Source organism: Kogia breviceps, chromosome 18 (genome assembly GCF_026419965.1).
Source record: "Kogia breviceps isolate mKogBre1 chromosome 18, mKogBre1 haplotype 1, whole genome shotgun sequence".
In the NCBI taxonomy this organism is placed as follows: domain Eukaryota; kingdom Metazoa; phylum Chordata; class Mammalia; order Artiodactyla; family Physeteridae; genus Kogia; species Kogia breviceps.
The window spans coordinates 15,442,974-15,468,566 of NC_081327.1; the positions used below are offsets into that span (position 1 = coordinate 15,442,974).

Sequence of the window (25,593 nt, forward strand, 5' to 3'; positions counted from 1 at the left end):
GCAATAAAATATTCGCTGTTTGGGACTTCCCTGGTGGTGCAGTGGTTAAGAATCCGCCTGCCAATGCAGGGGACACGGGTTCCAGCACTGGTCTGGGAAGATCCCACATGCCGCGGAGCAACTAAGCCCGTGCACCACAACTACTGAGCCTGCGCTCTAGAGCCTACGAGCCACAACTACTGAAGTCCGCGCGCCTAGAGCCTGTGCTCCACAAGAGAAGCCACCACAATGAGAAGCCCGCGCACCACAACAAAGAGTAGGCCCCGCTCGCCACAACTAGAGGGCACAAAGCCCGCGCAGCAAAGACCGAACGCAGCCAAAAATAAATAAATAAATAAAATTTAAAAATATTCCCTGTTCAACATTAGAATAAAGTACTTCCACAAAGTGGGAAATTCATTAAGCAATTATTTATAAATACCTTTAAAATATTTAATGATGTGGGGAATCCTACCATCATGCCGTTAAGCGGATACAAACTAGGATTCAAAATCACATGCTCTTATCTATACGTTACCTGAATGTGTCCCAGACCCCATCTCCTTTTGTATCCTCAATAAAGGGTGGGTTTTGATCTCAGTTCGCTGGTTCTTTCTGCCTGAGAAGCACAATAGGGTGCTCTCTGGCCTTTTTCTTCCTGAGTCCAGGGGTGTGCGTAAAAGCTGAACAACCAGCACTCTGGGGGAGATTTGTACAAATCAGGAGCCCTGATTTGTACAAATGGTCAATTCTAAACTACCAACATGGTGTCACTGAACAGACTTGGGAAGAAATGGGTATAATCAGCACTCGAAAGCTAGTATGAGCTGGCTCCAATGAACACTGACTGGATCCCACTGTCGGAGAAAGAAGTTTCACAACAGAACTGCTGGGCCTCTAGTTCTATCATTCTTTCAACCAGAATCTTCTTTGTCTAGATAAACGGACCAACACTCAGGAGGCTAGAACAGGACATGTTCAATCTAGTCTCACACCAAACCCTGAACCACCATCCTTTCCTTCTAAGGCCCCAGATGCTGATCCTACCCAGACTCTGTCTACACTAATGGTGATTTTGTTTTTTTAAGAGAGCCCATTATCTCACCTTGTAATGAGACCCCCTTATCTGTCTGTAGTGTCCATATTTTCTGGACCCCAATTATGGACAAAATTCAGTGGTTTTCTCACAGTCTTGGGACACACTCAGATGTCAATCAAATATAGACTGAGTAACTTGGGTTATGAGGGAAGGGGGATGGCATGTAGTCAAACACCATATGGAAGGATCGCTGGGATCTGCATTTCTTTCCTTCCCCTCAGCTTGCAGCAGTCTTTACCTTTATAAAATAATTTTTCCTGGGGAGAGCAGAAGGAATCTTTCACCTAAAGAACACTCACTCGTACCTCTCCCAGCTCAGCACCTAGGGGCCGATCCTCCCATTAACACACAGCACCACACCCAAGGTGCATGTTCTGCCTAATCCACTGGAGGTTGTGCCCAAAGGGATTTTTTTCATCCCCTTTTCTGAGGCCAGCTCTTTCTACCAGATGAGTCCACCAACTTCCCCTGGTCCTAGTTTATCCCTTAGGCATCTCTGGGGGCACAGAAGTTTCAGAGCATTGACCACTAAAGCCATGGTGGTTGGTTCCCCAATCTAAGAATTAGGGTTAGGATCTGACAATTACAGCTTGCTTCCATCAGGGAGCAAGTGGCCATCTTAGAAGGACCTTCACTTTCCTGCCCTGAAACCTTATCCTGCACTCAGGAATGGGAATTTATGCACAAACTTTACATGGCAAAGAACCCAGCCAGTCTGCATCTCCATGGGGAGGAGCTATTTGGGGATACCCAGATTCCTACAGCCTTTGAAATCACATTTTTGAGCGTGAGATTGGTGTTCATGAGTTTCGGTGCTGCTGGAAGCTGCCACTGGGACCAGCTGGGAAGCTTGGCAACACACAGGCTGCAGATCCTCAGATTCTCATGGTTACCTATTGCTGCCTTAAGAGGAGAAGTTAGGTTTTTGTGTAGTTTCATACTGCTTTCAAAGATTTCTACCAGGCTGGCAAATTTGGCAAGGTTTTCCAAGAGCAGCAGGTGCAGAGTAGGGATGCAATATATTTATAGAATGAGTGAATGATGGTGTGTACAATGCCTACATTCTAAGATTGATCTGAGAAAGTAAATTTCAGAAGATTTATAAAGTAAATCTTGAGAACCTTCTTGGAGCACTGTACATTCTAGTAAAATTTTTGCTCAGCCTTTCCCTGTATAGTAAGTCATCATTTGCTGCAAGATTTAAAATTCTTGGGGACTTCCCTGGTGGCGCAGTGGTTAAGAATCCACCTGCCAATGCAAGGGACACGGGTTCGATCCTGGTCCGGGAAGATCCCACATGCCACGGAGCAGGTAAGCCCGTGCTCCCCAACTACTGAGCCTGTGCTCTAGAGCGTTCGAGCCACAACTATTGAGGCCACATGCCACAACTACTGAAGCCCACGCACCTAGAGCCTGTGCTCCGCAACAAGAGAAGCCACCACAATAAGAAGCCCGTGCGCCGCAACTAGAGAAAGCCCACACACAGCAACAAAGACCCAATGCAGGCAAAAATAATAAATAAATTTATTTAAAAATAAACTTCTTAAAACTGTTACAGGGAATTCCCTGGAGGTCCAGTGGTTAGGACTGTGCTTTCCCTGCCAGGGCCGGGTTCCATCCCTGTTCGGGGAACAAAGATCCCTCATGCTGCTTGGCCAAAAATAAATAAATAAATAAATTAAATGAATATATAAGATATAAATATATGCAAGCACAAAGCAGCATCAGAGCCCTACAGTTCAATGCAGTTTTTTTAGTGAGAGCAGTTCAAAAAAGTTCCGTGTGCAGAATGCAAATAATGTATTCCCAGCATGAAAGTGTCTATAAAAATACCCATGGTCCTTGGCCATAGGGCAAGTCCCCTTCAGACATATGTGCCATCAGTGGGCAGTTTTCAGGAACAGGAACATGGACTATGAACCAAACGTTTTCTGGCCGCTTCTAAGTGGACCTTTAATCTCCTGGGAACAATTTGGTCCTCTTCTTAGTTCTCTGGAGGCTCAAATGAAAGACTTCCTCCTAAGTCTCAGCCTAGCAATACGGACGAGCAAAGCTGATTTCATCAATGCCAACCCAGGAATCGCTGTAACATTTTCTCATTCCAACTGATATTTTTAATAATCTGTATTACCTTTCTGATTTCAATCACAGGATATACTCAGTACAAAACTTGAAAGAGACATAGGCACTAAAGAAAAATACAGAATATATATATCCACTTTTACTATGAAAGTTTTCAGAGAAAAGTTAGATGGCACAGTGAACAATGTATATAGGCTCCATCTATATTCAATGTTAATTTTGCTTTTTTTTCTTCCGTTATTATTTGCTGAGCCACTTAAAAGTTGTAGGGGGCTTCCCTGGTGGCTCAGTGTTTGAGAGTCTGCCTGCCGATGCAGGGGACACGGGTTCGTGCCCCGGTCCGGGAAGATCCCACATGCCGCGGAGCGGCTGGGCCCGTGAGCCACGGGCCCTGAGCCTGTGCGTCCGGAGCCTGTGCTCCGCAACGGGAGAGGCCACAACAGTGAGAGGCCCGAGTACCGCAAAAAAAAAAAAAAAAAAAAAAAAAAAAAGTTGTAGGTATTCTGAGCTTCATCTCTAACGTCACAAAAATAAGGACAATGGTCTATATAAGAACATTACCATAGCTAAGAAAATAATTCCATTATCACCTTATTCCACTTTCAAATTTCCAGTTGTCACAAGAATTTAGTCATTTATTTTGCACTTGAGTTCTAGAATATCACACATTCTATACTTGTCCAATTATTTCCTCTTAATGTTTAATTTGTTCCTGTACCCCTTCTATTTCCTGTCAGTTGGAAGTCTAGACGCTATATTCAAGTTACCTTCTGGCGGGGGGGGGGGGGTGTCTAGGTGGTGGTGTGTTCTTTGAATCAACATCTCATCAGTAAGCACATACCAGGTTGTCCCATTAGTGATGCTACGTTTGATCACTTGATTACAGTGATGACAGATCAGTCCATTGTCAAGACTGAGCTTTTCCCTTTCGCGAGGTTTTTATACAGCAACATTTGAGCACTCTGCAAAGATTCTGTTCCTCAGGAGCCTTTTACTAAAGGTTTTGATATCCACTGATGATCTTTGCCTGATCAGTTATTTCGTTAATGGTTCACGCTCTATATTAAAACACTGAATCCTTTCATGGTACATGCCAAGTACGTGGAATGATCTTTGGGACAATGGACTCTCTAGGTAAACTTGAGTCGCCAGACTGCTCCCAATGAGGCTGGAAGATGGTTTGTCAGACTGTATTTCAGGCTGGAGCTGCCACGGATACACCCTTGTTGAGCCTTGCTTCCACCCCGCCCACTAAGAAGACCCATGTGGGAAAACCATGAATACAAGGCCAGATCTAAAGTATCTCCACTCTCCAAGGACATGAGAACAGCTTGAATCTTAGTCTAGTTGAACAAGACACTGTAGTCAGACCTGCTTTGCTGGTAAACCCAGATTTTATAAAAACAAGTAGATAACGGACAGAAACTGCTGGAAAAGTGGTCACAGAGCTGTTGCAAAGATGAACACCACTGCTCTGCTCAGATAGAAACACACCTCTACAGATCCAACGGGCATTTAATGCCACATACATTCAAATGGGAAAGAAAAAACGAAAGAACATCACAAAATGCCAGAAATACATTGTTGACAATTGTGTCTAAAAAGGCAGGGTGAAGGCTGAGGTTTTAAGGAATGGAGAGACTTTCAAATTTTCTCCAGAAAGTACAAATTTTCTGTAGAGCTCTTTGGAACGCAAAATTTCAAAATGGGAGATGATCATCAGGGACCAAACAGTTAACCAAAACTTGCTTCTGAGAGGTGGTATTCCAGAAGATCTCATTTTTATGTTACACAGCTCTGTAATTTTGAAATTTATTTTTCTGGAGGAAAATGAAACCTCCAAAAAAAATCTAGAGGCCAAGTGAACCTCACAGGGTCATAGAGTTGTGGGTGGGAATCTAGCCTGCTTGTAGTTGTCGTATCTGAAGAATGGAAGCCAGTTCATCCTGGAGGCATCAAGCAGCATGCTCCTGCAGGCTGAGTCTTGTTCACCACGATTTTTCTGAAGGCTTTGATTACATGATGAATTTACAAATGACGCTGATGAGGAGTAAACTGGATGGCAGAGTAAGAATTACACAAAGTGGAACAATACAGTGAATTATCAACTTGAAATTTGGCTGACTGTGGCCAAAAACACCAAAGGCAGAGGTACAGAATTGAGCAAACAGCTTCATGGGTTTCTGTTACCCAAAAACTTCAGGCACATCTGTGTGATAGCGGCCTAAAGGCCAAGGCCTTCCGAGGTCCGAGACAGAGATGTGAGTGCTGCCCCTTCAGCACTGGTGTGGCCACAGCTGCTGGCCAGAGTTGGGTCCTGAATGGTACAATGCAAGAAGGGATTTGGATGACCTGGGGACAACCCAGAGTGGAGGAAAGGCTTTCCCCGTGGAGTCTCAAATTGAAGGCTCCAAGTTACTGGGGCCGAGCAAATATCACTTAAATGTTCTCAATAGAAGGCCAACTGTTTACAATCCAAATGCGATTAAAAGCTTTCTTTCAGGGGCTTCCCTGGTGGCGCAGTGGTTGAGAATCCGCCTGCCAATGCAGAGGACATGGGTTCGTGCCCCGGTCCGGGAAGATCCCACATGCCGCGGAGCGGCTGGGCCCGTGAGCCATGGCCACTGAACCTGCGCATTCGGAGCCTGTACTCCGCAACGGGAGAGGCCACAACAGTGAGAGGCCCGCGTACCACACACACACACACAAAAAGCAAGTTTTCTTTCAGAACATATTCACCTATGGTAAACGGCAGAGGTCTTGTAACCTCCACGTCCGTTTCTGAGTTAATTTTCTAAAAGCAAAGACTACAGCATGCCTACAGCAAATACAACATATAAACCCAGCAGAAACGTGAACTGTGCAGGCATGTATAACAAGTATGCAGATGCCATTTATTTGGTCCATAAGTACAGTATAGTCGTATTTGAGTTTTACAAAACATCAAATATAAATAACCTGAAACTGGAACAATACACAAAATTGGCTTCTTACACAGACATACCAGGCAGTACAAGCTGAAAACTTGAGTAAATTAACAACTGTTTTACATTAATATACATAGTGCCAGTTAACATTTAAAAACAAGTTTCAATGCATAGCACTTGATACTTCTTTGAATCTGTTTCAGTCAATTAAGAGTATGAAAATGGTTAGATCTAGGCTAAAAATAATTCTTCTTCTAACCAAAAATAAAGGCATAATATTTATAACCAGGTATCAACTTTACTAAACCACAATATTGTAAAACTGTTAAATGATACCTAAGGGTATTTACATTAAAAAGGCAACATGCATTGTGTTGTTCCATCTCATGACTGGTTATGCACACACTTTGTTCAAAGGGTTTTAAAACTATATTCCTACTTTCAATACAGCATACTGCAATGTTTCTAATAGTTCTAGCAAAATGAATGCTTTCAAAGGGAGCAGAATCATCTTCAAGTCACTGGTGTCAATTTTTTCCCTTTGGAACAAAGGACATAACAAATAACCTGGTTCTGCCCAGAAGGCCTACTGCAGTAAGAGGGTTCTGTTCAGAGGCATTTCCGTTCAATCTAATGCTATAACATCATCAAGCTCCTCTGTCTGCTCTGTGCGTGACTTTTTCGCACTGACATTCTCTTTCTCATCTAATTTCCTCTTGCGACTTCTTTCTTCTTCACTGATGTCGGCATTATTTGAGGGACCTTCTTCATCTGAATCAACTATGAGCACATCATCTTGCTCTTGTGCTTATTTCAGAAAAAAAGGGAAAAAATGGTTAAAAGTGGGGGGTTACTAGCAGCTCACTAAAATTTTACGTATGTGAAAAACTAACTCTTCTAATATACACCAAACTTTAGAATGGCTACCCTTAGGACTTTGGCTTTATACATTACATATTTCCATAGTGTTTAAATGTTTTGTTACAAGCACCTCTTTCTTTTTCAATCAAAACAAAAATTTTAACCAAAACAAAAATTTTAACAAGCATTATATAATTCAAAGGAGTTGTTACAGTTCCTTGTTTCTACTTCTCCAACAGAAAAGAGGAGGGTGAATATCCTAATATTCGCAGCAGTGGTGGTAATAAACAACATATACATAGCACTTACAACGTGCCAGGAACTGTTCTGAGCCCTTTACATTTACAATTCATTTATTCATCACAACCACCGTATAAAGAAGATAACATTATTATCCATTTTCCAGAAAAGGAAACTGAGGCACAGAGACTTGCCCACGGTCACACAGTAGCAGAGGATGAGGTCAGGATTCAAACCCGCAGAGTGGGGCTCTACAGTGTAATGCACTTAACCCTAAACTATGGTTGGTTTTGTGTCACCCATCCCCTACCGCTCTACTAAATCAAAGGCAGAACACCTACCTTACTCATTGCTAGAGCCTCCAAAACCTACCCACAGCAGTGCATCAATAAATGCACATTTCAAATTATGATTTTTGAAAAACTACCAGTCCTTTCCTTAAAGGAGGATGATGAACCTTTCTATTTTCAGAGGAGAGAAAAGGTCATGAACCCATGGCCCACACACTGTGGACTACCTCAAAGTCCATCTTTAAAACTCTCAGAGAACATGAGAACCAAGGAACCACCATATTCCAAAGAACACCAAAGACACAGGGTCAAAGAAATGAAAACAAACAAGTGAAAAAGTAGTAACTTTTAGTTTCCTGACACTAAATGAAGAGGTAGGTAGGTAGGTAGGGTGTGTGTGCGTGTATGTGTGTGTGTGTGTGTGTGTGTGTGTGAGAGAGAGAGAGAGAGAGAGAGAGAGAGAGAGAGAGAGAGAGAGAGAGAGAGCGTTGGGGTGGGGTAAGGCAGGTAGTAAACCTTTACAGTAGCGCACAGTAAAGCACCAACACTGAACACCCAGGAAAAGAGAGCTTCTGGGGCACTTTACCGAAGTTACACTGGTTCTGAGAAAACTGTGAAATGCTAAAATGCTATACTTACCAAGCATCTGTTCACTCAAAATAATTAGATGCACTCACTGATTTACTGCCCCTACGAACAGGCGTAAAAAACCCAAAACTACTACTACTAAGAATGAACCATCTTTATACACCAGTAAACTGACATTTCCAGTCGTAAAAACAAACGAACAAAAAAATAAAGTGTCTATTTTCCATAAAAATTTTACCCAGTCTTAAATATCTTCATGGTTCATACATTCAAAGCTTAATTAAAACAATGCCAAACCAACACACACCTCTAGTAGTACTGCAGAGTTCTACTTTATGGTCAACCTTCATAAAATAATCAGTTTGTTCTAAATAGTCGTGCTTGGTGGGTAAATTAACAACCTGCTGGCCAGGGCCATGACTCACCTGTGGATGTGGAAGGCTGAGCTCCATCGTCACTGCCATTGGTTATGCTTTTGGCAGCATCTTCAGCTTGCTTGGGCCCCACTTTTTCTGGGGCATCACCAACAACTTCAAATTCAACATCTTTTCCTAGGTCTTCACTGTAAGAGAACCATGTACTATAACACTGGATCACTGCTACACTACTTACAAAAGCAAAGGCACACCAGACAGAAACTGTCCTCAAAGCTCAAAAAGTGTATACTACGTACACACCAAATATTTGGATTCTGATTTTCAAAGAGTAAAAAAAAACACTATATAACAAATTTTTATGATAATTCAAAATTCTAATTCCAATGGTCAATAACATTGCACTTTCAATTCAGGGAAAGGGTTTTTTTAAAAAATGTTAAGTAACTTTTATTGCTAAAGCAGAAAACGAGTTGAAAACTGTGAGGCCTGATGTAATTCTTAGGCATTATTTCTTCAGCTACTAGGTGAAAAGATTCTATACACTCTACTCAGATCTTGACCAGAGTCATTTAGTGTTTGGGGGCAGAGTTACATGGATTCTTGGTTTTCTCCCCATCTTTACAGGCAGCACCCTGCTTTTGTAATGAGTTCCCAAAAACATGTATAAAAGTTTAATGCATGAAAGTCAAACAAAAGACTTACATGTTATAAGGGGAGTTCTGTTCCCAGAGAGCTAAAAAATATGATAAAAAAAACCCTAATTATGCCTCCTTTTTTAGACACCATGTGATATATTTCCATTTTATTGTACATGTCCTTTCACAACTGAACACAAGCACACCACTAACATCCAACTGGTGTCTAATCGAGGCCAGATATCACTCCCTAGCGATATCTACCTTTCACTCCATTGTCTCATTTTATACTAATAACCCACATTCAGTTTTTCCTGTCATTTTATGCTTTTTATAAACTAAGTATATATATAATTTAATACTCTCCAAACAACTACACAAGTTCTAAATGTTTGGATATATAGATAGCAACATTGGCAAAAAACATGTGGATGCAGGTGGCAGCCTTTGCATTTTGTTAGATGCTACCTAAAATAATGAGTCAGGGTGCAGTTTAAGGGTATCAACGAGCATGTTACCTCATTCAGCAGATAAACGCACCAAAGTGGAGGACCACCTATATTTAAATTGTGTTACATATGTGCAAATATCCTGTAATGCAAGCACCCTGGATGCTTTTTTATAAAGTGGGCAGGATATAAAATCAAATAAAAAGAAAAAAATACATGACTCAGGAATCTATATAGGATAAATTTTAATGCTCTCTTGCTACTGTTCCAGATCACAATGAAATACTTGTTTTATGGGAAAAATATTTCTTCCAAATCAATCTTTAAAACTAATTAAAATTTTTTATTCTAGTTAAATTATCAAAATGAACGCACCCCTGATTATAACTATTCAAACACCTGGATTTCTACCCTCTCTAGGTCTTTCTGATCAGCCACCACTGATGAGTTAGTTAACCCTTAAACATTTCTTGCTTATTCCTTCCCTTTCTGGATTCTCAGACTTTTCTGTAGGTCAAACCTCAGGGAACTTAGCGGCCAACTTGAGCATATACATGGTGCAGCTTCAAATGAACAGTAAGGTTTAAAGGTAAGAAAACATTTTCTCTCCACTTTATCTTAAGTTTGCATATTCAAATAACTTCTTACACTTAAAATATTAATAGTTCCTACCTATGAAGGATGTTGATCAATAAAGTATAGTCCTGAAGGAAGTCGTCTGCTTGAAGTCGGCTCCCATTTCTAATTCCAAATTCTGATAACTTCTTGTGATTATTAGCTAGAAAATTTGAAAGAAATTTAGATGCTTTAGTTATATGTCCGTGGAGCAGTCACCTTAATTTTTAAAAGGTAAACCCCCTGCTATAAGCTGAACTCTATCTCCCGAAAATTCGTACACTGAAGCTCTAACACCAGTGCCTCAGAATGTGGCTATACTTCGAGACAGTGCTTTTTAAAGAGGTGATTAAGTTAAAATGAGGCTGTTGGAGTGGACCCTAATCCAATCTAACTAGTATCCTTAGAAGAAGCCAAGGAGGAAGGCCTCAGGAGAAACCAAACCCATCGACTACCCCCACCCTCCCAACACTTTGATCTTAAGAGTTCTAGCCTACAGAAATAGGAGAAAATAAATGTGTTATTTAAGTCACTTGTCTGTGTATTTTGATATGGCAGCCCTAGTCCACTAAAATATTACTCACTTAGGTACTCAGCCCTGAAAACTTAACTACCAAAATTTCTTCAAGGGAACCAAACTGTGAGAAGTTCTGAGAACCTTCTCCGCTTGAAACCAAATTAATCTGGAATCCTACAGGAGTCAGTGACAACTTTTAGAATCGTTCAAAATATACTCTATTTCTAAAGAGGTTATCCACAGAAATGCCAACAAACTACTTTTAGCAAATTTTACAATTCAGAAGTATGAGGAAACTGCTTATGTCAATGAATTTTTCAACATAAATTTTAATCATTTCTCAATGGACAGATAGCAGGGTCTCCAAAAACTAATCATTCCAACTTAGTTCTCTCTTCCACATGTCATTTCTGCTTCATCTGAATATCCCCAGCATGTAGCACACCATGCTTAGCACCTACTAGCACTCAATAAGCCTTTGCTACATGGATTATAAATACTCCAATGAAGAACAATCTCTCCAACCAAACTTTTGGTGTCACCACCTCCTCCTACCTATTCTAGGGCCATCCTGCCTTAACTATCCTTTCTCTCCTGCATGTTCAAATGCTCCTCTCTCCTGACCTGTAAAAGCACTGAAGTTTCATTTACAAAACTGCTTCCTCATTTAGCTGCCAATTTACACTCTCCCCTCACAACACTCAGTCAGCTTTACTGAGTATCTGCTCTGTGTCTACAGAATGTGTATAACCTGTTGACCTGTAGCCACCGTGCCTGGCACATACTAAGTAAACTGTATTTTAAATTCTACTTACGTTTAAATTTATGTAGTTTTTTACATAATCTAACAATCTTTTACGTTCTTAGTTTTTATTTATTTTACCTTTTTAGTCTCCCTGGAATGTCTCTGGAAAACAATAGTTTCTATCCAGACTTCCATCCCCAAGCCCTTTCACACTCACTAAAACTCCTCAGCCCAACATGTTCAAAAGGGAACCAGTCACTGAGCATTCTATCCTGGTGGATTAGCATCACCTCTGAAGCCAGAGTCTTGGCAACAGTTCTGTCCAAGCCTAACAATGCTACTCTTCTTCACCTGTGCTCTAAATTCTGCCTCTGCAAACCTCAAATCTGCCATCTGCTTCTGCCTTAGTAAAAATCCCTCACTTCCCTCCATTTTTTTCTGACTCCCTGCCTCTACTCTTACATCCTTATCTCACCCCCCTGCAGACTATACTACAAGGTAACTGCATTACTTCCCTGCTCAAACCCTGGTGGGAGCAGGATACTGGGGGAGGAGGAAGACAGACAGACATTACACATATGACACAGCGAATCCTCCAGCTGCACAGTCACTGCCAACCCCACAGCACCCCACCCTCCAGTGAAACAAAATAACTGGCCATTCCTAAAGCTTTTATATTGCTTCATAAGTTTATGCCTTTGTAGACGCTGTTCATTCTGCCCAAATGCAGACTCTCCCCTCTCAGCTCTTCTTCAAGAACTGGCCCATGAGTCTTCTTTCTCCTGGGACACCCCCCCACCCCGACCCTCCTTTTACAAAGCTTCAGTTCAAACTTTGTACACTTTTTCTCTATAGTATTTCTTAGACGGCACTAAATCTACTTGTTGATAATCCCTCCTCTCCTTCTAGGCTGTAAGTACTTCAAGCCAGGGATAATTATCTTATTCATCTTTGAATTACGAATATCTATGACTATGCCTGCAATACAGGACTCCAAACATATCTGAATAAATGCTCTCTCACCCTCAGTAGCACAAGTATTTTGTAGAAAAGGACCACATTTAAGCCACTGAGATTCTTGACCAGTTTCCATTTTTAAGGTCCTAGCCTTTAAAAGAAACAGATGGCTAGAATGGGGCTTAAATATTCAACTAGACTCTTAGACTATGACCCAGCCAAAATGCAACCTCCAATTACTCATGACCTAATATCCCCAAATTTCCTAAAAAGGAGCTATAGCCAGAAAGAATCCTGACACTCCCCATCAGGACAGATGAGGTGTGGGAACTTCTAAGTCCAATCAGATTGACCAGTGTGGTCTGAAGGAGGCATAACCACAACACAATTCTCACTTAGAAAGCTTAAACAGAATCTAATGCATTACACCTTATATAACAAATACATTAACAAAATGGATGAACTGCTTAAACGTCCGAAAAGGAAAAGCCAAAAAACCCCAAACTGGGCACTGATTTCAGCAATACTCTCTGCTCTATACCACGAGCAGGCTATCAAGGCTTCCCCACTCTTGGACAAACATCACCCCTGTCAGCTGAGGTACTGAGTACCATATATAGTGAATGGATAAACTAATGTGCACTCCTTCACACAGGCAGTGCATCCAAATGAGGGGGGTGAACACAAGCAATTATAATACCTTCTGTCTCTCCCTCTTCTGAAGATATTAGGATTGTTCCTTTTCCATCTTCAATTTGGACATCTGGTGCTACCATAGCAAATTTTTCTTTCACTATCTATAAGAAAAGAAAGATTCAAAATATTAACATGGAATTAAAAGACCATAAAAAGCCTAGACTTCTTTTTCATAAAGGCTCTTAACTTTCCCCTTCCATTGGAAATGAGTCAAGTTGCTCTTTAAGGTACCTTAGGGCAAGCAGGAAAGCAATGAGAATCTACCCAATTATCTCATGCCCATGTTTGACCACTGATAAAGATCAGGTAAAACTTCCTCCAGATGGGGACTGAGAACTCCTTGGCTGACTCTTGGTATTTTGTCCTTCCCAGCAGATTAGGTACTAAGCTAGACACTTGACATATTTTATCTTAGTCTCTATTCCAAACCCATACTGACAGATGTTTTAGATGAAAAATTTCTCATCAGTCTGATTCTCAGATGAACAGTCTTCCCCTTCCCAAGTTTCATCTCTAAATTCCAAGACGGATCAGGAGTGATAATATTGTTAAATCCTACCTGATCCTATAAAACAAACAAATAAACAAAAAAACCAAACAATGGAAGAACTCTCTAAAGGTCCAACTACCCTACAAATAGTGGAATTACCTTTAGCTTAAGAATGAGTAGATACCAACTATAATCGTTTCTTTCCTAAGAAAGAAGATGGGGCAACCACCCTCTCTGCTGGCCAGTATATCAAGTCCTGCTGCTTCCCCATCCAAAACATAAGCTCAAATCAACCCGCCCTGTGTAACCATTTCTGGGAGAAAGGCCATTCATTCTCAAGCAGCCATTAGGGCCACGAAGGTCTACTCCCCCATGTCAGGAGGTATATAAATATGTAAGACTATGATGGACATAATCAGAGGAACTATCTGAAATGATCCCCAAAGTGGGAAGTGGAACCCATTCAGGCCATTTAAAAAATCTTTCCTAATTTAAAAAAAACTAGGAGGAACTGATGGACCAAGCTATAGAACCAGACCATATCCTAACCCTCCATTTCTCACTCCAGAGCTCTACAGGTGAATCCAAGTGTGCAAACAATGCATCTTCTCAGGGACTAACTTAACAAACCAGAATCAGGACCGTCACTAGATCACGTAAGGACACCTCCTATGTGCCAAAAAAATACAGAATTTACACACTGCCTGAGAAACAAAGAACTTGCTTACTAAGATACTGTGCCACCAATGTACCACCTGTGCCCCATATTCTAGCCAAAAATGCCTATTCCCTTCTGGGATGTGAAGCACATATTCTGGAACCACAGACAGGAAAGACAACAGGACCCAGATGGTAAAGCAACCCAGGATATCAGAGCAACACACCTCAGTAGTTAGGGTAATTATCTGGCTTTTAGTTTGTTATCACAGTAACACTGTAAAAGGCAAAAGGGGACTTGTTTTTTCTTATAAAAAGAAAAATGAACAACCAGGAAGAGAAGGAGGCCCTGCACTTACCTTATCTTGTAAGGTGAGAACAGTCACTTTATGGACGTTCAGCCGCACAGTCACCTCTGGCTTGCTGGCACATACATAACAATTAGGGTTGGGAGGATCCAGTGCACAAGGCACAAGGAGCTTCTTTCTTGGGTTTGGTTGTTTATTCAAAAAAATCTTTCGAAAAAAAAAACACAAGCAAAAATCAAGAAATTTGAGTCATAATTTATATACCATACAGTGTTCACTTAAATACTCCCTTCCAAAAGGAAAATCAAGACCTTTTTAAAAATAGTTTGAGTATGTACTTATTTATTTGTTTGTTTATTTATTTATTTATTTATTTATTTATGGCTGTGTTGGGTCTTCATTGCTGTGTGCGGGCTTCCTCTAGTTGTGGTGAGTGGGGGCTACTCTTCATTGTGGTGCACGAGCTTCTCATTGTGGTGGCTTCTCTTGTTGCAGATCATGCACTCTAGGCATGCGGGCTTCAGTAGTTGTGGAACACGGGCTCAGTAGTTGTGGCTCATGAGTTCTAGAGCATAGGCTCAGTAGTTGTAGCACACGGGCTTAGCTGCTCCGTGGCATGTGGGATCTTCCCAGACCAGGGCTCGAACCCACATTCCCTGCATTGGCAGGCAGATTCTTAACCCATGCGCCACCAGGGAAGTCCCAAAACCTTCTTAAGAGACTGATTTTTCCAACCTTCTTTTTAAATTAGCTACCTTGTAAATAAGCCTGAGCTTACTGAAAAGAAATCTCCGTGTACTGAGGACTCTATAGACTATTCTGCAAACTAATTTAGCATGAATAAGGGCCTAACCATACTTGTCTCTGGTATCATCATTAAATCAGTTTTGGGGTTCCTTCCTAGTGGTTATTCTTATCAACTTTAAGCCAACTTCTAACAAGACCAATACACTAATTTCTCTAATTAATGATAATGCTTTCACAGATATATGGAACAAATGAGCTGCCTTTTAATCAAATTTTCAGATGACTATGATATTAACATTTACATAATTAAAGGAAAAATAATGTATGTCTGGCACTATTACCATTTCCCTAATACCCAAACAAAAAAATAATACGAACCAAGGGAAATAATAAAAACTGCACTGAAGTTAGGAATGTCAGAACACTGGAAGCTGATACACAAATTCTCATCATGGAATTACCATGTAGTATGGTATCTGCTAAGATGAATTAACTCTAAAGAAGAACTCCATCAACTGCCCGAAGCTTAAAGAAGTAAATCCCTTGACAGGCATTAAGTGCTAGGAAGAGCCCTACTGTAGCCTCTCCCCAGAATAAATACTAGGCACATACATTTGTACTGTCAGGGCTGGAAGCAGGGTACAATGAGAGAACAGACTTATTTGATCTTGATCTTCACTGGGAAGGTAGAAATCAACAGTAATAAAAACAACTGCTAACACTACTAATACTCAGGCTAACACTATTATTAATCTATCCTGGCATTCATTTATAAATGTGAACAAATGAAGCCCGGACATATGGGTTTCATTAGCCCAAGAGAAGAAGAGAGATAAGAAAGCAAAGAAATGGAAAGGATGTTACAGAACAAAGTAGACACTTGTTCAGGCTGCTATAAAAAGGTAGAAATCAAAAAATATATAGTTCTTATAAATTAAAAACATGACAACCAAAATAAAAATTTAAATAGAAAACTGAACCTAGATGGCAGGTTCACTGACCATGAGAGTCTACATTCCCTCACCCTGAAATTTCATGGAAACAATAAAAGGTATTTTAAGAGTACATCAATAGTGGCACTGGGTGGCTTCCCTGGTGGCGCAGTTGTTAAGAATCTGCCTGCCAATGCAGGGGACATGGGTTCAAGCCCTGATCCTAGAGCCCGTGCTCCGCAACAAGAGAGAAACCACCACAATGAGAGGCCTGCACACTGCAATGAGGAGTGACCCCCGCTCGCCGCAACTAGAGAAAGCCCGTGCACACAGCAACAAAGACCCAACGCAGTCATAAATAAATGAATAAATAAAATTTTAAAAACTAAATAAATAAACACAAAATCCTCTCTGAAGAAACACACCTTCAATAGGTCCTTAAAGAATTATCACAGATATAGTTTTAACAAATACTTATTTTTTTTAAAAAAATCAAGTATCACATAAGCAAACAAAACACTATGAGAGAGATCTAGCAGATGACTGTAAACTCATCCATAAAGATTTCAGACAGTAACATGATCAAATGTAAGTTTAAAATAAAAAAGACTGACAAAAAATGACCGAAGAACAGGGGACTATAAAATAACCAAATGGAATTTTAAACCAGAGAACTCTTAGAACTGAAAAACAATTGAGAAAAGTTAATATAAGGACCCACACAATGAGTTCTTCCAAGAAATCAGTAAAACTAGAAATGTTAGAAGCAAACTAGCTTGTGCAAATGTGAAAAAAATAAGAGAAGCAAATGTGTTTTCCTTTTTGTTATAATTTCCAGGAAGCTTACTTAAACATGCAACTCACAAGGTAACTTGAATAATTACTTTTCCATTGCTTTAAACCAATTTTATTGTTTTAATTAAAAAATTGCAAATAGAAACACTCACTGTTCTACACTGGTCTATTTTTCCTGATAAAATCTTCAATCCTTCCAATACTATCAACCCAGCAATCACTGCATTAGTAGTAGCGATAGCAGGAATAATGTTCCCTGCCATTGCTGGAAAAAAAAAAAAAAAAAAAAAAAAAAGTTTAGCTGTTAAAAAAAAAAAACCTTAGAATTTTGGATGATACAATTGAAGTACAAAAAAACTTACATTTGATATCAAATCTGCTCTTCATATTCATACTGAAAATATGCATCCTGAGGTTTGCAGCAGAGGTGACGAAATCCATTGCAGATGGGTCATCCTGCCAATAATTTAAACAATTTAACAAGTCTCCCCACAAATTTGCTACTTTGGCTAGTATTTCTTTCAGAACAGCAGTTTCACACATTTATAACAAGTCAAATAGAACAACAGATGGCCTCTCTGGATGAGAAGGGGGCAGGGGCTCATCATCAGCTCCTGTGATCCAGGAATGCAGTCTTCCCAAGAGCCAGCAGGTTCTAGGAATTCACTCCTGCTTAAACAAATGCACTGGAGACTAAGAGTATAGACCAGAATACCAATTCCATTTATCAATGGTGGCAATCCTTCCCTGGGTCCATCAGTCAACAATAAGGTTGTTTGACAAGTACAGAACCAGGGAACACAGGCTGTTTTGAGAAAGCTATTTCATTGAAGCCTCAGTAACAGCTGAACTACTCCTTTTGGCTTTCATTCTCCAAACTCCCTTCACGTACTCCACAGTCCTATATTGTTTCTTTTCAGATGTGGCAAGACAATAATTTTCCCTTTACAATTTCCGTTCTTCCTGAGCCTATATCCTAGTCTCTCTAATTAGATTTCAGCAAGGTTTCCTGCTTTGAACTGAGAAGAAACTATTGTAGCCCATAATTCAGAAACACCAAAGTATAAAAGAAAAAGCATTGATAGGATGTGGGTTCTTTACATACTTATTTGGCTGGCTATGTAACCACAGGCAAATAAACCTCCCTGACCCAATATTCATTAATCTGTTAAATAGGGAAAATTATATAAACATCTTGTAAGGTTGTGGTGAGGACTAAATATGATTATTTAAGAGTACCCAACACAGTGTCCATCAGGTACTTCCCCAGGCAACTGGCTTATCACACCCATTAGTTAGAGTTTACTCACAGAGGCTAACAATTCACAGTTCTAAGTTTTGTTATGTAGCCCCTGTGTGTAGATGAAAACCTCCCAAACCACTATAACAATGAAAAAAAATTTTTAAGTTACTCCTTATAGCACACAAACCCTAAAGACTAATGTTTACAAGACTCCCCCAAAACTAAATTTACCAGCTTTATTTCAGATGTCTGATTCAATCAACCCATCTCAAAATTTACACATAAAGTTACCTTAGTTTTCTTAAACTGAACTTTTCTCCTTACTTTAAAACTCACAGCAAATCTTTACCAATATATGAACATATAAACTTTATCAGATAAATCATTTACAGCCACAGAAAATATTGACTACAATTAAAAATAAGTAAACTCACCAAATCTCAAAACGTAACATTTAACTGCAAAATAGTATTAAACATTGTTTTAACTTGTAAGAAAAATTACATCTCATTTTTGAATTGAGAAGTCTCTCAGACCTTTGAGTTAAAAGGCAATTTTATTACTTTCAAGGCCAAATTAGGCCTATGAGCTATTGTCTCCAAAAGGATATTATGACTTCTATTAACAAATCACTATTACGTAAGAAGTTCTCTTAAGCCTATTTGCCTAAGTCAGATAAACATTTTACTCCAGGAAAGTCACATTTATAAACCATGAACACATGAGAATCTAAAATGAGGTTTTGTGATATTGCTTAAATTCACATATAGAAAATTCATAGTTCAATGTAGTAATTAGAGATGAAAACATCCAAACAAAAATCAACATGTCCTCAAAATCTGGTAGAATAAACAATATCCCCAAATTACTAGGTTCTGGTACAGCTCAAGAACTAAAATATACATTTGATATACAAGTAATTGCCACACATTTTCAAAACAAACCTTGTCCCATATAAGCTCAGCTCCATCTCCCTTTTCTGCTAAATGAACTCTCAAAGTCTCAATGCTCTTTGAAAAAAGACGTGCATAGCTCTTTACATCTAGAACTTGCTGGTCTCTCAGACCTAACTGGGGTTCATTTTGTTGATCTGATGCATTGGTTTCTTCTCCTAAAGAAAAAAAATGTTAGAAATTTCACTATTAACACCATTCCTCTGCTTTGTTTAACAATTCAATACCCGATGATAAGAAAATCAAATAATATGAAACAAATTCCATTGAAGTAATTACCACTATGATACACTTATGTGTACAAGAAAATCGCCAGTATTGATATGGGAAAGGTGTAAGACTGTCTCAGAACTTCATAGGAGATTACTGGAGGATTCAAGAATATAATGTAGATAAGATAATAAGCATTATGCCCAGAACATAGTTAGCACTCCATAAGTGGAAGCTATTAGAGCAATACTTGAATTGGGCCATCAAGTGAAGTATCCGTTACTGTAGATAACTGTAGAAAACTGCTCCAAACTGACATCCTAAGTCTCCTGGTACCTTTTAAGTTCCACTATGCTGAACACTGCTGTGCAAAACAAGCTGAGACACAATGTGTTGAAGGAGAGTGGGTAAGGAGGCAGTCACTACTACAATCGTTTTTCTTGCACTTAAAGTTATAAATATGTTCCTAAGTTAAAGGAACACTTTATGTCAGGGAAAATATGAAACAACTAAATGTTAACTGATAAGGGACTAGGTAAATAATACTGACCGAAAAGAGCAAGTCAGAGTATATAAATAGTATGATTCCATTTACGGAAAGTACGTATACAACTGACTGCATCTACCCGCACGGAGTTATCACCAAGGCATTCCCTAAAACATTAATAGTAACTATTTCCCTAGGTGATGAGATTTCCAGTTATTTTCCTTCTTCATACTTTGCTGAACTGTCTGAATTTCTTACCATGGGTGTATACCACTGTATACCAAGAAATGATAGGGCTATTTAAAGACTTTAGGTTAGAGAATTTCCAATTTAGGTATCCCAAAGACAAAAATGTATCCTTTACCTTGACTTTGCACTTCAGCCCAATCCAATGGAACCGGAGGTTTCCTTTTCCGCCACAGTTTGTCCATTGTCAACAGATACCTGATATCATCTTTAAAAAGCTAAGAGGGAAAGAAGGAAAGGAAGAAAGGTAGGTAAATTCCATGAACCCTACAGTCCCTATGCTGATAAAATGTAACAAAATTTCCCTGCTGATTTATTTTAAACATTACACTATAAAATCTGATTTAAAGAACACATGTTATCTACCAGTAGATTAACAATTCTCAAAGGGGCAGGGGGAGCTTAAACCTTTGTGTAAAAGGAAATTTTACACAAAACCCCTGTATGTGAAACAGTTAAAATCAGAGATGCTGATGAAAGCAGAGTAAGGGAACTCTGAACTGTGCTGACTGACCCTGTCCTCCTAAGTCACCTCCCCTCAATTAGCTCCTCAGATCAGTCGGAAGCACGATCATACCATCCAAGCAGACTAAGTGAATACACACCAACTCCACAAGAATTGAGCATATCTCCAAGTTTGTGGGTACATACCAATAAAATACACATATTTAAAAAGGGCTCAAAAACAAAATTTCTTAACCATCTGCAACATCTTTGAAATGTGCTCCCGCCCCCCCAAATAACCTCAAACACACAAAACAATTCCTATTTTGAAAATAAAAACATAAACATTACCACATGTAGACTGAGAGACCATCACATGAATCACACTTCTATGTGGCAGAATTTCAGATGATTTTAATAGTTTTACCTTAGCTATAATATTTTCTATTGTTGACTTATTTATTCCACAGGTTTGTTGTATGTACCGGGTATGAATTTAGATGTGGCTAAGTTAAAAGACCTATTTCTATCAAAATACACTCAATTCAATAAATATTTATTAAGCATCCTTAATATTTGAAAACCAGCCAAATATACAACTAATTGGAGTACAATTCAGTGTGAAAACCACACAGCTCTGAGTACTGTAAGTTCTTTTAAAAATTTATTTATTTTTGGCTGTGTTGGGTCTTCATTGCTGCGCACGGGCTTTTCTCTAGTTGCGGCGAGCGGGGGCCACTCTTCATTGTGGTGTGCAGGGTTCTCACTGTGGTGGCTTCTCTTGTTGCGGAGCACGGGCTCCAGCTGCGCAAGCTTCAGTAGTGGTAGCACGTGAGCTCAGTAGTTGTGGTGCATGGGCTTAGTTGCTCCGAAGCATGTGGGATCTTCCTGGATCAAGGCTCAAACCCGTGTCCCCTGCACTGGCAGGTGGATTCTAACCACTGAACCACCCGGGAAGTCCCTATCTTCACACTCCTGTCTCTTTCTATAAACCTATGAATCTCAACCAAATCCCTAGTCTAAACTGCTCTACTTACCTGTAGAACCATCTGTCATCTCTCTAATATCCCAGAGGAATCTCAAAATTAATACTATCACCTTCCCCTCTTCCCCAACCCCCACGCACACACGTTTCCCACCCTACCTATCTCAGAGAACGGAACCTCTGTTCACCTGCTGCCCAGCAGGAAACCAGGTAGTGTTATTCTTCGTTCCTCACTTTATACATACAAAGTCCTGTTGAGTCTAATTTTTCCTCCACACTCCACTGGGAATGCAGATGGGTTGTACCTCAGATTACTCTGGCATTGCACAACTCCAGAAGGCACTGTCCCATATTGGTTACAAGAGGAACACCAGGTCCTACAATAGTGCACTGCATACTTTCTATACCTTATAGACTACCCTCTAATGGATCCCCACTGTCTTGGTATTATAACATCCTTATCGTGACCTAGAAAGTCCTGCCAGATCTAACCTCAGCTTACCTTTCCAGTCCTCTTTCCACTCTCCCGTTTAATGGGAATTATTTCAGTTCTTCAAACTGAAACTTTCTTTCTATATGCTGCACACTCATCCCTACCCTTATTCTTTAAAGTCTTGAAGTCTTGACAGCCTCTGGACAGCCTCTTCTGAACCCTCATACTAGGTCTAATAATGATGTTTAATAATAAGTGGGGTTAAGTTTACTTATTATTAGAGGGTTCCAATGCATCAGAACTTAACATCATAACACCCTGAACTTGAAATTCCTTGTTCAATGTTTGACTTCCCTTCTAGATGCTGAGTTCCCTCCCTAAAAAGAACTGGGACCCTATTTTCTGTCTTTCACTACTTAAAGTAGCCCGTGGCACACAGCAGATGCTTAAAGTTACCTGTTGAACAACGGATTGGAGATGTACTTCAGATTATACTGGCATTCAACTGTTGCTCAGGTTGGAATGGAAATAGGTATATGGATACTAGTTTGGAAAACACTGTCGATACACATATCAGAGTTAAGTGCATCTGATTTTAAGTATAATCAAAATAAGGTAAAGGTAAAGGTAAAGCCTTTCTAAGGTAAAGGCTGTAGTGAGGAAATAAATGCAGTACGTTTAATAAGAAAGTCAACCTGTGACATGTATTGTCACTGAGGAAAGATGAAATAGAAGCTGGAGGGAGCAGTAGGCCATTTGCTTAGGACAACAGGACGTGTGCATGTCAGAAAGCAGACAGGAGGAGGCAGGAGACTCAAGATGCAGGGCAGAGAGAAAATACTATTTGAAGAAAAAGGTACAAGACAGAAAAATAGCAGGTGGAAGCGTTAGCCTTTACTCAAAGGGATTTCTCTCAAACAGAAAAGAGCTAATAAGAACCTGCTGTATAGCACAGGGAACTCAGTACTCTGTAATGACCTATATGGGAAAAGAATCTTAAAAAAAGTGAATATACAGATATGTATAACTGACTCACTTTGCTGCACATCTGAAACTAACACAACATTGTAAATCAACTATATTCCAATTAAAAAAATTTTTTTAATTAAAAAAAAAAGAAGCAGGGAAAAGAGAAAAGACTTTTGAAACACAGATCTGAGGGTCTAGATGAGCCATAACTAGGTAGACCTAATTAAAGCAATCTTACAGATTTCTCTAAAAATACTGAGCAAACAATATATAAAATGAAGAGGAATTACCCAAGAACACAGGCTTAGGGATTCAAGAGCAATTTAGAACATGTCAACCAAACTCTCAATAGAAGATTTGAGCAGCAAAGGGATATAAGACGAGAAACAGCAGGAACCAAAAGTCAGTTGTATAAAGAAAATCAAGAAGTTCAGGGGAAGTGAGCTAAGGAAAGACAACCAAGAGCGAATAAGCAAGCCTCTGTATTTTACCTTCTATAAAGATGCTATGCTGATTTAGTATTGATGTTAAAATTTCAAACCTGTTTATCCCACCTGCATCAATGAATTCACTAAGACAGCAGGAGGCATAAAAAGAAGTGTAATTCAATCATGTACTAGTTTAAAACAAACAGAGTAACAAAAATCTATCCACAATTATAAAAAAAAGTAAACCTAACCTTGGTAAAAAGTTTAACTGGATCATATCCAGTTGATTTAGCCCATTCCTTGGTGGAAATACGTTTAATGTCACCATCTTCATTAGATGCTCTGGCTCTGGCTTCGGCTTCCATTGGTTCCCCTACAAAACAAACACCATTTTATTTTCAACTGCAGTTAGTGTAGAACTAAGCTCTCATCTACCTTTAGGGGAAAAAAGAGTCACTCATGGAGGTCACCAGCATCTGACACATTCTGAGTTCAAGGAGACAGAATTATAACATGCTCATCACCATCTTTTTCTACCTCAGTTTCTGAAGGCTGTATGTAGAGCAGTTCCAAGTATAGACCTATAATCAGATCTGGGAACAACTCCTGGCTCTATTTACTAGATGTGTGAAATTTCCCTGCACCGTGTTTCCTCACAAGTAAAATGGCAGTACCCATTTTTAAAAACACATCTTAAACACATAATATATTATCTAGCACATAACAGCAATTATTTCCCCCCACCTTAAGCTATCAATATTAAATTAGCAAAATAAAGATAGTGCTCACCAATAAGAAAATATACCCCAACTGGTTTACTCACAGGAAGCTTCAGGGTCAGCTCTGTCAGGAGACACTTCTTGATCAGCATCTTCTTCCCCAAACAACTGGCTATAATTTAAGAGTAGTAAATATTTATGTACAACAAAATACTCTGAACAAAGGTTAACTTTTCCTACTTTCCTCAAAAACAACTAATTTAGTTATCTCAAATCTTTAGTAGGGATGAAAAATAAACAATTGACAAATTATGTTCCATAAACTTAAAAGTATTAAAACAATCTGTTTAAAACAGCTTGCAGGGACTTCCCTGGTGGCACAGTGGTTAAGAATCTACCTGCCAATGCAGGGGACACGGGTTTGAGCCTTGGTCCGGGAAGATCCCATATGCTGCAGAGCAACTAAGCTCGTGCGCCCACACTACTGAGCCTGTGCTCTAGAACCCACGAGCCACAACTACTGAAGCCCACATGCCTAGAGCCCATGCTCCACCAGAAGAGAAGCTACCGCAATGAGAAGCCCATGCGCCACAACTAGAGAAAGCCTGCACGCAGCAATGAAGACCCAATGCAACCAAAACTAACTAAATAAATAAAAAACAAAAAACAGCTTGCATCCTCATTTCATCTACAACACAGGCAAGGCTAAATTTTAGTAGACCTAGATTCATTTCTGCCAGCTAGGTTCTGCAAATTCCTATGTTAAAATCTTTGATCAAGAGACAGGTAAGCAGCTTTTACATTCCAACATGGATAATATTCCACTGCCAGAATAATAATTGTGAAGTATACCTGCAGCTAGCTGTTAAACAAATACTGACACACCTATTATGTGCGAGGCACTGGTCTAGATGCAAGAAACTCAGCAGTGAATAGGACAGTTTTCTTTTATAAGAAATAACAGAAAAGTATTAAGCTGAAATTCTCTTTTGTTAAGCAAGTTATCCTAAGAATTGTTTAATAACTTTCCAACCATTCCTCAAGCACATAACATATAATAAAGCTACCTTAAAAAGCTATCTGTTTTTTTTTTTGGCTGCGACACGCGGAACTTCCCCGACCAGGGATCGAACGTGTGCTCCCTGCATTGGAAGTATGGAGTCTTAACCACCGGACCACCAGGGAAGTCTGATAATAAAGCTGTCTTAAAGAAATCCTTTGTACAGTAAAAATCTCAAAGTTCCTGATACACTTTACAAGAAAATGGCCATTTGTTTTCCACACTGGTTGTGCCCCCAAATACAGCCCCACAACAGCACATAAGAGTTTCTATCGACTTACTTCCTCTCCGGACTTAATGTTCTGCCAAACTAGCAAGTATAAAATAGTATGTTACTGTGGCTAAAGTTCAACACTAACTTCATTTGCTTATTGCTTATTTGGGTTTCCCTTTAAGTGAAAAAATGTCTGTTAGTATTATTTTGTCAACT

General features: G+C 39.6%; 1 protein-coding gene across 4 annotated transcripts in view; it reads right to left on the minus strand.

Moving 5' to 3' along the window:
* Positions 1-6,033: 6,033 nt before the first annotated feature.
* UBA2 (ubiquitin like modifier activating enzyme 2) overlaps positions 6,034-25,593 on the minus strand; it is a 31,285-nt gene continuing 11,725 nt past the window's right edge. For all 4 annotated transcript variants that reach the window (XM_059044360.2, XM_059044361.2, XM_067019474.1 and 1 more), the window contains 11 exons: positions 24,208-24,275; positions 23,636-23,757; positions 20,244-20,343; positions 19,174-19,340; positions 17,349-17,442; positions 17,139-17,251; positions 14,564-14,719; positions 13,062-13,158; positions 10,200-10,305; positions 8,492-8,628; positions 6,034-6,894 (listed from right to left, as the gene is read on the minus strand). In XM_059044360.2, coding sequence (XP_058900343.1) covers positions 6,713-6,894; positions 8,492-8,628; positions 10,200-10,305; positions 13,062-13,158; positions 14,564-14,719; positions 17,139-17,251; positions 17,349-17,442; positions 19,174-19,340; positions 20,244-20,343; positions 23,636-23,757; positions 24,208-24,275 — 1,342 coding nt within the window. In that variant the 3' untranslated portion in view covers positions 6,034-6,712. The remainder of the gene's footprint in view (positions 6,895-8,491; positions 8,629-10,199; positions 10,306-13,061; positions 13,159-14,563; positions 14,720-17,138; positions 17,252-17,348; positions 17,443-19,173; positions 19,341-20,243; positions 20,344-23,635; positions 23,758-24,207; positions 24,276-25,593) is intronic.